Source organism: Coffea eugenioides, chromosome 6 (assembly GCF_003713205.1).
Source record: "Coffea eugenioides isolate CCC68of chromosome 6, Ceug_1.0, whole genome shotgun sequence".
Lineage (NCBI taxonomy): Eukaryota > Viridiplantae > Streptophyta > Magnoliopsida > Gentianales > Rubiaceae > Coffea > Coffea eugenioides.
This window is the reverse complement of record NC_040040.1, coordinates 4,613,362-4,629,943: the sequence shown is the minus strand read 5'-3', so window position 1 is coordinate 4,629,943 and position 16,582 is coordinate 4,613,362. Positions and strand designations below refer to the sequence as shown.

Below are 16,582 nucleotides of genomic sequence, written 5' to 3'. Positions count from 1 at the left end.
CACCACCCCTTTACTGGGAAAGCCATTTTACCGCAACAACGCCCAACGTTGTTCTTCTGGCCAATTGTTTGCTGCCTATTGCTGACGTTTCAAAGGCAGTTCCCACAGTGGAAAAAGCATGCGATCATGCATTTTCATGGCATGCGGGCTCTTTTTCGCCGGAGGAGTCCGTGCCGGGAAAACTCATGGGTGTCCCCACTTTCGACACTTTTGGGCTTCAAGATTATTGCATCAAGAAACAAAAGCATGAACTGTAAATCTATTAATGTAGGATTAAAAATATTACAAAAATTAGTTAAGTATCAAATTGATAAGTATAATTATTAATTATTAATGAACGATTGGTTCTGAGAGTCACTCTTTTATTTTATTTTTTTCCCCAATATATTCCGGTGATGAAACTTTGAGATGTGCCAAAATCATTGTGCATGCCCCTTATAACCCCCCCCCCCCCAACAGCAATCGGTGAAGAAACACTTTGTCTTGTTCACTAAATCCTATATTGCCGAGATATATATCCAATTTAGTCTCTGAATTGCATCATTGTGTGATGACTGATGTGTGCACAGTTTAAAATGTCATTCAAGTTATCCTCATTGCAAAAGTCAGAAAAGAAATCTGTTCCTACATTTCTCACCCTGGGTGCATTGAGCACCAACTCAATAAGTTATCCTTATGGCAAATTTTAGAAAAGACATTTGTTAGTGAGATAAACAGGGTTGAATTTTTATCCACCCTGACTTTTAGTCGAAGACGAAGTATTGCAAAGATGGTAGTCTTGGCCTTTCTATCTGACAGTAATTTTCGTGGAAAATTTGGATGATCATCTTTTCAAAGCGTCATGTCTTTGGCAACTTCTCCTAGAAATTACAATTAAAAGGAGGTTGTCAATTATTGACCAAGTTGGAAAATTGTCTCAATAAATTAATTAGATTAATTAATATGATACTTAACATGAAATGTAACTCAGAGTCTGTTGCTGTTAGTTTAAGGTAATTGAAATCAATTTGAAACTATCATCGTTGCTGCTGGAGTTCCTCAACTTTTAATAGAAATTTTGAGGGCCGGAGATATCTACGTCAGTGACAAATTGCTAAGGCAGAACCATGACCATAATTTTTTGTGGCTTCACCTTTCAACAACTCAAAGTTCTTCCAACTCATTCACATCAAATTCCTGTATCCCCGTACCCCCTTGGCTGGTCCAAAGTTAGTCAAGAGTACAATAAAAACAGGTTTTCGGTCGGTATATCACCACGAGCATATTGGGAGTTGCTTTTTTTATTCTTGGGGTAAATGAAAATTGCATGTGTTAACACCCAGCTATTGCCTTCTTCTTGCTTTTGTTATTTGTCTATTTTTTATTTTTTATTTTGGTTTGTCCTACGTTAGTGAGGTGCTTATCAAATTTTAAAATCTCCAGGACGTATACATGGGTGACTAATCATGTTGCTGCTCAAAAAAAAAAAAATCGTATTGTTGCTGGGAGAAAAATGGGGCACAAAAGAACATGCAGTTGGACTGTAGTTGATACAGTTCTAAACAAGAAATAAAGTATCATTAGCTTTTTCTTCCGTACGACGTCATCTCGTAAACAAGTTCACTTGAAAATTTCCACTGTTACCTGAGGCTTGTACAGGTTTTGCACCATGTCTCGTTGATTTACTTAAAATTATGAGTTGTTTATCTCTTCAATTTTTTTTTCCTAAGAAAGACTCTAAATTTATGAGTTGAAAAGAAATTCTATACACATTATTGTCTATCTCCTAAATTTTTTTTCCTTGTCCAAGAGAAAAAGGGATAAACGGCTAAATATTGGCACTGTAAGGATTAAGTATTTTTGAAAATATTTTTTAAATACTACACTGTAACATTATATATGAAAAATTTATCATTATAGTTATTTATTTGGTTGTTTTTATAATTTAATTTTTATTGGGATACATTTTCAAAATCGAAGATACCACCACCTACTGCCACCACTTTCCTCACTCCTCCTCCCTCCTCCCTTTACTTGATTGAAACTCTCAAGGAAGGGGAAGGGAGGGCCAAGGAAGCAAAAGAAAATAATTGGAGGAATAGGAAGAGGGAGGGAGAGAGGATGGAGACGGTGGCGGTGGTAAGTGATAGTGGTGGTGTGTGGTTATAGGAATTATATTTTATTTTTATTTTTTTGGTGTATTTGGAGATTGTGTGAATTAGTTATTTTTAAGATATGTTATTATAGACTGTATAAACAAAAATAGTTTGTAGAAAAACAAACTAATCCGAGCCATTATTATTTGTCTCCAAAAAAATTTTTATTTATCTTCTTCCCACCCACTATATATATACTGCACCTGCAAATCGTTATGCATATGATCTACCATATCTAATTGGCCAAAAATCAATGAAGTTAAGGTGTTATGTGCTACCTAAGGAGTATTGTTAGGCTATGGAAAAAGGGGAAAAGAAAAGGAAACGAAAAAAGGTCTGTTAGGCTATACAATATCTCACAAAAAAAAAAAAAAAAAAAGGCTATGCCATATCTCAGGGCTCTTTTTAGATACGGTCAAGTAAAGACTCTAAAGAGAAGTCGCAGCTGGGGAATTGAACTTTTGTCAAATCACAATGACAAGTTCACCCTTCAGCAGGACATGTGATTCCCTCGCTATGCTATGTAGTATTGGAACTTGGAACAAGTAAACAGGCCGAGGAAATATGAAATTCTCCAATACAATTGGTAGTTGATCACCATTGACAATGAAGCTGGAGGGCACACAAAGTTTAAGTGATAAATCCAGGTGGTCGTCGGTGTTCTTGAGCAGACTTGTCAATGGCGGTTAGCTGAACCAACATATGAGCTAAGGTTTTGAGAGAACTAGGGCAAATAAATGCATGGAAAAACCTAAGATTAAAGTACAAAATTTGTACAAAGCTAGAAATGGTAAATCAATGCATGCACTGTAGCTAACAATTCCCCGGATCATGATCACGTCTAATAATGATGCACTGATGATCTGTCCACCAGAGAGAGAGGCAATATTGGTGCATGCCTACTCACAAACACAACCCGATGCAGTGCAAGTAGTTCTGATTGGAAGGCGCATGCACTTATCTATCCACTTACTTGGCTGGCTTTACAACCGGAAAAGTAACAAAATGGACATCTGATTAAGGGAAACCCCAGCAGGAGTCCAATTAAGACTAACAACCCTAGACTGATACAAGTGACCAGAGCCAATTGGAAGGTGTTCAGAATTTTTTTTATTTTTTGGTTGCTGAGGAACGGGTTCCCATCCCATCACGTGTCTTACAATTATGCTTGCATTGACAAAGTCTCAGAAGAATCCAATTTGATGGTTCAGGACTCAGGTCCCAGGAGGAGGGAAGATGCCGCATGTTTTTTTTCCTACTGTAGTACTTTGGGAAAGTAGCAAACTACTACTACTGCTACAACAGCAATTACTTTTAATGGAAACCATACATATATGACCGTACGAGGTGCTACAAACACATCATAGTAAAGATCCGATCATATTAGTAAAAGAGAGAGAGAGAGAAGAGAGCGGATTCTTTTCTCTGATGCCGATTGGCCCACTCCATTCATATTCCATTTGGAGAATTTGGACAAACACTTGAGAGAAACTTACTTATTATGGGCTTACAGCCACCATGCCATCCTAACGATGACTGCATTCTGACTCTACAGTCTACAAACACACAGAAACATACACTCTTCTCCTATCTTCTCTTATCTTGACTTCTGGGGCTTACTAGGGTTGTTCGATAGTGGTCAATTAACGTCTCCTGGCTGCTGTTTCTCGCTGGGCATTGAAGAAGACAGCAGCAACAGGCTCGCCCAGATCATTTTCAGTTGCGAAATTTCGGGTGTTGAACTGATCCCGGGAAGGAGGTGGGTTAACTGTCTGCCTGCGTTTCTGCTTGAAGAGAACAAACACAAACCTGTGGATCCCTATGTTCGGCCGTGGGATCTCATAGCTTACCAATTCTCTTCCTGTCATCCACATAGTAGTCACGTACATGCTAGGGTGGTTGTGTAATAAGTTAAATCAACCACTCTGTTTAGTAGTAGTACTAGTCTTCATCTAATAATTAATCAACCCACCACCGCCCCTTTTTTTTGGGTGTCACAATTGATAACTGGTGAGGCTTACATACTATACACACATTACACGGGTGATATATATACAGTATGACGATGAACTTACCAAATGTAACATCGGTTGTGCCTGGAATATCTGTCACAACCCTGCCAAAAAAAAAAGCATGTTAAGACAAGCACTGTTAAGCCATAGACTTACTTTAGTATACACTTCTTCTTTTCTCCTGACAATAACATCTTTATTAGTAACTCCTTATTGCCTAGATCCAGAAAAAAACCCTAGTACGGTTCAACACCATTTCTTCTTCTTCATTTAGTATACCAACCTTTAGTGCAAGAATTTCAGTAAGAAAATGATTAATTGAGCGGATTCAAAATAATATATGCCTCCCTTCTTGTTCCTTTTCTTTCACGGGATGGTCACTGATAGTACGAAAGACGTTGTACCAGTCTGATCGATACTACAAGCTAACTTGTGCCCAATGTCAACAAGAAGAATAAACCGCTACTCCGATGATCTGATCCATTTTAGTAGATGATTAATAATATTCTTTTGTGCTTGTGGCAAGGAATCCTACATGTGGAACTCCTATTAATCTAAAGACACCAAGGGCTAGATCGAGTTCCACGTACAATCCGTAATATGTTGCAGCCCGAAGATCAGGTAATATGAACGAATGAGAAATACTCTTTCTTCGCTATCAATTCCGTTGGAAAATAAAGTTTTGAGTAAAAATTTCCGTGTTTACCAGTGCAGGTGCTCCCTCAGATAAGGATCACTCGGGCCTGGAACGTCGGGATCGGTCATGACCTGCACATATAAAAGAATGCCAGAGAATATTTGGCATGCAGCAGGAAAAAGATGATTCTGATTATGTTCACCATCTCATCCCCAATGTAATCAAGTTTTGTGACGACTTACCAATGTGAAAAAACTTCTCATATCTCCTCCAAGAATCTCAACTCTAGGCCTGCTGATGACGGCCGACGGAAAGAGTTCGTGGCCATTGCAAACTTGCTTGTTGTTATAGATTACAGTCATTTTTATGGAGGGAGTGAAATACTCTAGGACATCCCCTATCACTCTGCCAACAACAAGTGGTTCCGCACTTCTTGCCATGATGGGGGACTGTGGTAGGGGCTAGGGAAGGAGAGTAAAAGCTCTTAATTTACAGAGATCGGTTTGACCAAGAAACTAACTGCAAAGTGGTTTCCAATTGGATGAGCAAGTACCAGGTTCCAGCTTCTCAATATATAGGGTTGCTATCTAGAACAAAGCAGCTCCTCAGTTACATACAGTACATATGAATAAAAACCTAGTAGTGAGGCTTTAGTTATAGCTAGTTTACCTCAGTTATATATACTACTAGTAAATGAATAAAAACCTAGTAGCGAGGCTTTCGTTATGGCTAGCTATATATCTGGGAACAGCTAGCTCGGTTCAAGTGTAGAATACAAAAGTAATGAACTTTCCTCTCTGCCCTCCAAAAAAAAAAAAATTTCCTCACCCTCTCCCTCCCTCTCTAAATTTTTTCTCAATTTTCTTGTGTTGTTTTGTAGGCGAGAGTGTGCACTTGGGTTCTCGGGTTTTTTGAGCAAATAGATTAATTTTATCAAATGCAACAGATAGGCCCAACGGGGCTTAGAGAAATTGATTTTTTCTCAATTTTCTTGTGTTGTTTAGTAGGCGAGAGTGTGCACTTGAGTTCTTGGGTTTTTTGAGCAAATAGATTATTATTTTTAATTAGATGGCAACAGATAGGCCCAATGGGGATCTAGAGAAACTGCCAGAACTAAACTACCATCAAACTAGATGAGATGCATAAAAAACTAATGATTAAACTACACTGTTATCGGACTAGACGAAATACATAGGTAGTTTAATTTATTCTTATTTCTACTCCTACTCTAAATTACATTGGATTGGAGGGAGAGGATGGGACTGAACCCATATATAATGATGCATTGATGGGAGGCAAAACTTGAACCTTGACCTCCTATCCCATCAAAACTTAAAGTTTCTGGTGACGGGCAATAGTCCGAAGGGCCGTTGCTTAATTAGACTGATTAGTGGGGAGCTTTCTTTTCTTTTCAGAGGAAAATATGTCAGTTTCTGATCATTTCTTGCTCTCAATGGGACCTTTAGAATCGGTTCCTGTTGATTGGATGTCCAGCTAACAAATGAAGGTTATTAAGGCATAAATATATGTTTCCCATAGGGTACTTGTGTGTCAGAGATAAGTTATGTTACTCATAAAACTAATTCTCCATGTGGCCCCAAGTCCCAACCAAGCTTTTTTATTGGGTAGGAAAGAGGTGGCCCCAACCAAGCTGGTTGTCATGGTTATAGCCTCTTTTCAGCCAAAAAGCGAGAACAAGACATCTCTTAGGGTTTCTGCTTGCTCCCTTGATTAAAAAGCTTGTATTCTACTACTAGTAGATAGATTCCGTCTTTTGCATTTCAGGAAACAATATAGCAAAACTTTCAAGGTGGACTAGGATAGAACCTTCCAAGTTTACTTGTAATCAAGGCAAAAAATTCACTAATTTCCACAGATTCGGTCGGAAGATGGGCACACTGCTCAGAGTATAAAGGGGAACTCCACCACCATACACTCATCTCAAGAGGCAGTGGCTGAAAGTGCTGAGAGGTCATCTCAAGTAAAGAACCCCCAGATTTTCTTGTTTTAGCAAATGCTTCGAGCTGGACTTACTCTATTTAGGCACCAAACTACTCTGCTGCACTGAGGACTTCATGTGGTGACTTTAGTCCCACAGACACCACGTTTCAAATTCTAAACTCTACCTTTCCTCCCACAACAATTTCTCCCATCTTTTCAACTCATTCCCTAGTATAAAATATTTTTTCCTAGTTTGATGTCATGTAAAAACTTGTCCAAATTACCACTGCGCATCAATATTTTAACGAATTAACTACCACTTCTCAATCTCCCTTTACTTCGTCTTCTAGTTCAGAAAATCCATTGTCCATTAGTTTCCGACCGTGGAAAAGGATCATCATCCCTTCATCTTAACTTGTTAGTAAAAAGTTAGTCAATGCAGTGGTTGGAAGGAAAATGCTGTGAAGGAATTGTATGTGTAGAGTAATATTTAACTTGTAGTATAACTAGCTAGTTTGATTACGATGTGCATAATAGTTTCCTGTCCTTGTTTTTTTTTTTCTTTTGGCCCCATCTTTTGTCTTAAGGGAGACTCTAAACTGAAAAGAACGAGAAGATTTGAGAGTTGAATCAATACCCCAAAATTGGTCAATGTCCTTAATTATCAGTTGGATCGGTTAACATATGTTTTCTTTACGGTTAATTTTATGTTGGTTTCTATCACTCCTCTGTTTCAATTATTTTGTCATGTTTCGAAAATCAATTTTTTAAAAATAATGGTTTGATCGTGATGTTTGTACTTTTATTTTCAATCTTACTCCTACAAATTCAAATTTTCAATTTGATTGGTAACATATATATGATTAAAGGGAGGGATTGTATTAGAAAAAAAGACTAAAAAGTGTTTTGATTTTCTCAATATGACAAACATTTTGAAATATTTCTAAACAAAAAGTATAATACTTCTAATAGGATGAGGGAATATTATGCAATTCGTCATTCTTCCTAGGTTCTTGTTACGGTTGCGGGACCTTATTGATGAATTGACAGAAAAGAATTGGAGGCGAACTCTCTTCTTTCGTTTAGAGTAAAGAAATAGATATTTAGAATATGACAGTTTTTCTACAATGTCCTGCATCAATTTTAAATGAAAGGAACTCCTCCAATTCCAACCTTAACTTATTTCCCCACTTCTGTCAGTGTTTTAAAAATCGGACAGGATTAGTTAATTTGACCAGTCAAACCATGAACTAGTCATGGTATTGGTCTATTTCATTAGTCAACTCAAAACATAAGTTAAATTAATCAAACTTGATCAAGAAGTGGTCAAATCGGCCAAAATTGATTAAAAAACAAAACTTTTAAATTGGTTCATAATGATTTTTCTTTTTTCTTCCAATTTACATAATGAATAAAAAATTTAAAAAGATTGAACTGAACTGAACCGGCTAAACCATGAATAAAAAAAACTCATCCGATTCCCACACTTAGCAGTCTTAAGTTTAAAGACATCGACTTCTGCTCTAGAATTTGAAACTTCGAGTATATGCCTGTTTCCGATGTAATGTACTTTTGATACTGTGGAGGTCAATTGTGGATTTGTCCACCTCGACAACCCCTCACCTCGGCAACCGTCTTGGGGAGCAGGGGAGCCTGGACTCCCTAGTAGTCAAGAGGGTGTTAGGATGGTACCGGGAGGGGCCTCCCCAGGATTCGAACCCTTGACCTTAAAGGTTCTTGGGTTGAAGTCCTGGTAACCCAAGAACCTTTAAGGTCAAGGGTTCGAATCCTGGGGAGGCCTCTCCCGGTACCATCCTAACACCCTCTTGACCATCAGGGAGTCCAGGCTCCCCTGCTCCCCAAGACGGTTGCCGAGGTGAGGGGTTGCCGAGGTGGACAAATCCACAATTGGCCTCCACAGATACCTTTGCGGCAGCTATGATCATACACTGAAAAGCTACGTGGAGTACTTTCGAATAAATCAATATATTTGGCCTAACTCATGATGTGTTTGTTACCGTCATGATTAATAAACGAAATTGTCATCTCATAACTTCACTTCGTGAGAGCTCCAGCTTGATTCGATGTTTTCTAAGGCTGCCGAAAAAAGGGGCTAATTACTCAAAATATTGGCAAAAAAAAAAAATTCAGAAGAATGGGGTCCGACAACTCCCATGTACAAATCTATTAGCCCGGCAGCGAAAACAAATTATAAAAAAAAAAAAAAAGAATGCCATAAGATAGAGAAAGATGGTTTGGAGGCTGGGGCTGGAGGAAGAGGAAGTGTGGGGCTGACTGGAAAAACCTGGCGGCCCCATACGTGTGTGAGTTTATAACACTTTGACCCCTGACCTATAGCCATAATCCTACTTCATCTCCCTACCCTAACAGATGTTAAGGATAAGGTTAATAAGCAAAAGTCTTGACCGTTTCGGTAAAAAAAAAAACAGATGTTAGGGATTTTTATTTATTTTTTAACCCCCACATGAAAACTTTTCTTCAATTTTATCCCCAGTGTTAATCAATCTTTGTCCCTTAGTCATAAAAATATACTCTTTGCTTTACTAATCTATCTACAGTTATAAAGTTGCAATGTGATTATAATACTAAGTATATACTTTATTCCAAACATTATTGATGAAAAAAATATTTGTATGTAGTTTTTTTAAAAAAAGAAATTTCCTATATATTCATTACACTGTCAACATTTACTTGCATTTTAATTCTATAATTTTCCTTTCAAGATAGAGTTTAGCAATTTCCATGGTCAATCTTTATTCACAATGAAGTATGGATAACCTTACGCATTGTAATGTCTTTTGCAATCCATAAAATTAAACTTAAATTTTTTGTATTTCAAAGAATATAAGAGAAATAAGATAGTATGTAAGAAATCAGTAAATTTGGTATGAACAAAATGTTTCGGCGAAATTTTATAAACAAAAGTTTTGAAAGCGCTTTGCCAAAATTTTAAGCAGCAAAATGTAATGATGAATTTAAATTTAAACATAAAAATGACAATTATGAATATGTTTATTATAATACTTAGAATATTTGCCCCAGCGTCAGAAAGGATATATTTTGTTATAACAAAACACTTAATAATAGAAAAGGGCAAATTAATCATTACATCATTTTTTTTTTTTTGAAGGGAAGGAAAGGATGATGGAGTCAAATTTAGGGGCGAAAAAGTGCACATTCTTTTTTGTTTTTTAGTTTAAAGGGACAAAGTGTGATTACTATTGTAGTTCAAGGAAGCAAAATTGTCATTAACACTTTTGTTTTCCATGAGGAAATTTTTAACTCTATGCTCTACATTTAATTTAACTTATACTCTATCGCCAATGTAACGGCTAATCACTGTCCTAGGCTTTAATAATCTAATTATAGCGTGGGACTAGAGAACTGCACAATTGCAATTTGCAAATCTACGTACAAGGGTAATTGTTAAATATTAGTATTGTAGGTGTACCTACGGAAAATTATTATCATTATTAGGGTCTAAAAAATAACAACTTTTTTTTTGTATGCATATGTTAGGGTTTATTTATCAAATTCAATCCCAACTATTGAGATTAAAAAACACTGCTCATTTTTCATACCACGAGGCGTGGCTTGCAAAAACCATTTGGAGTCAGCACTTAGCAGGATTCATAACTTCCTTCCTTATGGCACTCTTTTTTTTTTTTTTAATTTGGTTTTCGCTGCCGAGCTATGTCATTGTTCTTTTTTTTTTTCGAATTTGTTTTTCCTGCCGGGTTGTGTGTTCATTTTTTTTTTAATAAGTTGGTTTTAAGCCCGGCAGCAATAGATTTGTTCATGGGCTTGTCAGGCCCCATTCTTCTGATTTTTTTTTTGGCCAATATTCTAAGTAATTAGCCGAAAAAAGGGAATTTGGTCAAATTATTACAGAGAACTTATTTTGTCACGCCGTCGAGTGTGTTTGAATAGTGGATTATTTGAGATAATTTTTTTTTTAAAAAAAAATACTCTAGCGTTTTATTATATGATTTATATGGCATAAAAGAATGATTAAAAAATATATTGATGATACAAGCAAGTAAAAATTTACAAATAAACTCCAATCCAAACAAACCCGTTGGCATCCTTGATTTTTTTTTAAAAATCAAATAAAGAAGTAGCCCTGAACAACCACTGCATCCAAAAATGAAAAAACAAAATAAACCATGCCAATTGTCATATAGTCAACAACGTAAGCCCCAAAAAAAAAAACAAAGGAACCGAAACAGAGGTAGAACAGGTTTTATTGATGAACTCATGCAATACATGGTTAACATCCTCCATCAATTTTACAATTTGCAAGTGCATAATCCATGGATAAGTCCTACACTGTACATGCTATGGATTAAATTATTTATGTATGTTGGACTTCTATGATTGTAGCTGTACTCACACGTGAAGATGTGTGTATGTACAATTTACCCGTACACAAACGTCTAATTGACAGGAATGTGAAATATATATCACCTAATCAGCTGAATCCTCTTCAATTTAGAAGTATATGGTAGTGATGTTGCCACTGCTGTTACAAAGGACTCATGATCCAACTTGGTTGTACTGCCACCTATACGGAAACTTTTATGCTCTAATCCTATTTGGATGTTTTTAATCTAGCAATTCTTTTAGTTGCTCTTTACACCAGATCGAACCCGAAACTAGCCAGTCAAAGTAGATCATCTTTGTCCTCCTGATATATTGAATTATGCATTCAGCCATCAAACGTACCGGGAGTGGCCTAACGGAAAGAATCCTTTGTAATTGCATAGGGGGAGCAAAATATGTTACTTTGAGGGGGGTTTGTGTAGTAAATTTTTTGAGATAATTTTGTGAAAATATATTATAGTACTTTTATATGATTTAAAAGTACTTTTTATATGAGATAGTACTTTTATATGAGATAATTTTATGTGATGTATATGAGATAAAAAGATGATTGAAAAATATGTTGATGAAGCAGGTAATTCAGTGTGTGTAAATAAGATGAAAATAATGTGTAATCCAAACACACTTTTGCCACCAAATTTTTAATATACATACCTTTAATAAAATTTTGGTATCAAATATTTTTTTCGTGTTCTTGTGTGGGCAAAGTTAATAATTCATAAAGGACAGCATTGAAAACTTTTAATTTTTTTGAGACAGAAAAACTAAAATTTTCTAAGACATGGGGATAGTGGCCCTCCCCACCCTCTTTAATTCCGCATTGTACAAGCGATTTTATTGCCGCCAAATGTCAGTTTCTTAATCCCGTTACCCTGGCTAGACTCTAAATATAGGGTAGTCTAGCCGCGTCTGGCACACACGTGACATTGTACGTGTATAGGGAGTTCGCTGAACCTTAATCCGGAATGTCGTTATTGAGGGTTATCACCAACGTTAAAACCACGACAAAGAAGATGAAAATATAAAATAAATTTTTTTTTGCAAAACTCTTCAAATTTTCAAGAGTTTCAACCTTTCTGCTTATTACATGGCGAAGTTAAATTTAAACATGTGCAATATTATATTCCTCTAAAGTTCATTTTTTGCATTAGTTTCTCAAAACTAATATAGAACTTTTTTTCTAAAAAAAAAGAAGCAGTTTTAGTTCCCAATGTTTAGTTTCTGTGTAGTCTTAGTTCTCAAAATTTTGACAAAAGCAAATATAGTCCTCAATATTTAGCATTGCACAATTTTAGTCCTTACAATTTTGACAAAAATAAATTTGATCCCCAATGTATATTATCTAAAGTAGATTTAGGACATTTGAATATGTTTTTCCCAATTATTGATAGAATTTAGTCACATCCAGTCATGTGTCCATTAAATGAATTTTAAAATAAAAAACGAAATAGTAGCTAACTTTAAACAATAAATTTAAGAACTAATAACTCGCTTACTAACTAATTAACTAGTAAAAAGAAAGAAAAATTTAAAATTTAAAAACTAAAACTATTTGGAGCACTCAATTCTCAAAACTTATTTTCGCTCTCTCTCTCTCTCTTTCTTCACTGTCCCCAAACAAACAATTCTAATACTTAATTTTTTTTTTGTATAGACTAACAAATTTCCTTTCTTTTTATGCGTCATTTCATGGTTAATCAATCACTAACGTGCCATCACGTGAATTATTCTTATTGTTCAATGTTACTCTCTATTTTACTTCCTTTTCAAGAGTTTAATTTGACAAATATGTGATTGCACGTGACTGATTTCGTCAATATTTGCAAAAAAATTGTCAATTATCCTAAACCAACTTCAATTTGTTAACATTAAGGATAGCATTTGCTCTTGCCAAAATTTTAGGGACCAAAATTGTACATGTACTAAATATTGAGGACTGAATTTTCTTTTGTCAAAATTTTAAAGACTAAAATCACACAAGAACTAAACATTATGGACTAAAACTGCATTTTTTGCTTTTTTAAAAAAAATTAGCTTCGGAATAAACAGACTAAATAGGGAATATGGGCCTGTTTGGAACCTGAGTTTTTTGGGAGTTTGTCTAAAACTTTACTGTAGTGCACTGTAGAAGTTTTTGAAAAAAAAGTTTTTGTAAGGTGAAAAACTTTTTTGTAGAAGTTTTTGAAATGTTACTGTAGACGTTTTTTGGATTATTTTTAGAGGTATTTTTAAAACATATTTTTGAGTATTTTATAATTATAATTTTTATATTTTTATATTTTTAAACATTTATGCATTTATAATACATTTATAAATATTTAGAAATAAATATATTTATATATTTATATAAAAATATATAAATGTATTATATTATATATAATACGTAATATACATATATTTATAAATGTATAAATGTATAATTAATATAAATGTATAAATTATAAATGAATATTATATAAATGTATAAATTATAATTTATAAATGTATATGATGATTATGTATAAATGTATTAATATAATTAATATAAATGTATTAATATTATGTATAAATGTATAATTAATATTGTTTATAATTTATAATTTTTATTGTTTAAATATTTATATGCATTTATGCATTTATAATACATTTATAAATATTTATAAATAAATATATTATATTATATATAATACATAATATACATATATTTATAAATGTATAATTAATATAAATGAATATTATATAAATGTATATATTATAAATGAATATTATATAAATGTATAAATTATAATTTATAAATATATATGATGATTATGTATAACTGTATTAATATAATTAATATAAATGTATAAATGTATTAATATTATGTATAAATATATAATGAATATTGTTTATAATTAATATTTTATATTGTTTAAATATTTATATATATTTATGCATTTATAATACATTTATAAATAAATATATTTATATAGTTATATAAAAATATATAAATGTATTATATTATATATAATACATAATATAAATATATTTACAAATGTAATAATTGTATATTATTATAAATGAATATTATATAAATATATAAATTAATATATTATAATATTATGTATAAATGTATTAATATAATTAATATAAATGTATAAATGTATTAGTATTATGTATAAATGTATTATATTATACATAATACATAATATAATTGTATATAAATATACATAAATATATATACATAAATGTGTAATATATATAATATGTATTATATATATTAAATAAATATAATATATAATATTTATATAAATGTATAATTACATATTTATATTAATATTAATTTATATGGTATATAATATTATATATAAATATATAAAAATATATTTTAAATAAAATAAAATATTTATAATATGTTTAAATAAATATATAAATATATAATATTATAAATATATAATATATATAATAAATTTTTGAGGGTGAGGGACTCAAAAATTCAAAAAAAATTTTTGAGGTTACCGGCGGCGCCGGAATAGGTGACCGGCGCCGGGAGAGGTGGTGGAGGCGGTGTCTGGTGCGGTGGGTTGGGTGAGGGAGGAAGAAAAGTTTTTGAGAAATTTTTTGTGTATAGATTTTTGAAGTGTGTAGGTAAAAAACTTTGAAAAGTTTTTTGGGGTTCCTGTAGCAAAAGTTGTTAAAAAACTAGTAGCTAAAAAACTTGATAAAAAACTAGGGTGCCAAACAGGCCCATGGTTTGGACTTATCCCGCCATTAAAAAGAGATGGCCATGTTTCGACAAGTCCATGGATTCCGCTCAAATATTTATGGGTCATATTGGGCCATGACTGTCGGCCTGACATTGAACCCAATGAAATATGCGTCAAACGTTTATTGGTGACCAACTTTTATCATCTAACTGCAATAATACTCCTATATTTTTTGGTAAGGAAAGTCCAATTAGGTTGTTTGTAAGGAAGCTGGGGTGTCAACTCTCAAGATAAGTGCATTAGTGCACTTTTTGAATTTTTTTTTTGAAAAAAAAATGGAAGCACAATGCTTCATTGTAATGCACTAGGCAGGGTTTAAACCCCTAAAATAGTGCTCGAGAGAGTTTTAAGAGACTCTTCTTGGTCAATGGACTAAAATCCAATGATTTATTTCTTAATTTTTATATGATATACAATTTTAAATGAGATGCATTAAACACTTAGGGGATTAGAGAAAAAAAAATGTTATATCATGCAAATGAAAAAAGAAGAAGAGGACACAATTGTCACTAAAAAATACACGATGCATTAGGACTTAGGAGAAAATTTATCACGCAAGAGAGAGAAGAAAACTGGTCTCTACACGAGGTGCTTCTCTTAAAACCAAGTTTCGAGTTGGTCACTATATATTTTATGAGATAGAAGGTCAAGGGTTCAAATCTTACTTTTCATCAAAAGTTGACACTTAACGTGATCTAAAATGCATATGGGTGTTTAATCTCTAATTTTAATAATCGAATTTGTCAATACACGATTGAATAATAAGTACACAAATCATTGGCCGTCCAAAATTTTTGGGCTTTTGTACTCCTTCAGACTATAATTCCCTTTTTTTAATTTCACGCCATGTGTGATGGGACTATAGGGCCTGTTTGGCACCCTAGTTTTTTACCAAGTTTTTTAGCTACTAGTTTTTTAACAACTTTTGCTACAGGAACCCCAAAAAACTTTTCAAAGTTTTTTACCTACACACTTCAAAAATCTATACACAAAAAATTTCTCAAAAACTTTTCTTCCTCCCTCACCCAACCCACCGCACCAGACACCGCCTCCACCACCTCTCCCGACGCCGGTCACCTATTCCGGCGCCGCCGGTAACCTCAAAATTTTTTTTTGAATTTTTGAGTCCCTCACCCTCAAAAATTTATTATATATATTATATATTTATAATATTATATATTTATATATTTATTTAAACATATTATAAATATTTTATTTTATTTAAAATATATTTTTATATTTTATATAAATATTATATACCATATAAATTAATATTAATATAAATATGTAATTATACATTTATATAAATATTATATATTATATATTTAATATATATAATACATATTATATATATTACACATTTATGTATATATATTTATGTATATTTATATACAATTATATTATGTATTATGTATAATATAATACATTTATACATAATACTAATACATTTATACATTTATATTAATTATATTAATACATTTATACATAATATTATATTTTTATATTTTTATAATATATTAATTTATATATTTATATAATATTCATTTATAATAATATACAATTATTACATTTGTAAATATATTTATATTATGTATTATATATAATATAATACATTTATATATTTTTATATAACTATATAAATATATTTATTTATAAATGTATTATAAATGCATAAATATATATAAATATTTAAACAATATAAAATATTAATTATAAACAATATTCATT

At 32.7% G+C, this 16,582-nt stretch overlaps 1 protein-coding gene across 2 annotated transcripts; it reads right to left on the bottom strand.

Moving 5' to 3' along the window:
* Positions 1–3,778: 3,778 nt before the first annotated feature.
* Positions 3,779–5,224, bottom strand: LOC113776479 (CEN-like protein 2). Of its 2 annotated transcripts, none has more exons than XM_027321658.1 (4): positions 5,027–5,224; positions 4,854–4,915; positions 4,207–4,251; positions 3,779–3,992 (listed from the first exon to the last, which is right to left on the bottom strand). In XM_027321658.1, exons 1-4 carry the CDS (start codon positions 5,222–5,224, stop codon positions 3,779–3,781), a joined length of 519 nt encoding a protein of 172 aa, XP_027177459.1. The 2 variants fall into 2 exon arrangements, with proteins under 2 accessions (XP_027177459.1, XP_027177458.1); XM_027321657.1 differs by having other exon boundaries at positions 3,779–3,996; positions 4,211–4,251.
* Between the last annotated feature and the right edge of the window lie 11,358 nt (positions 5,225–16,582).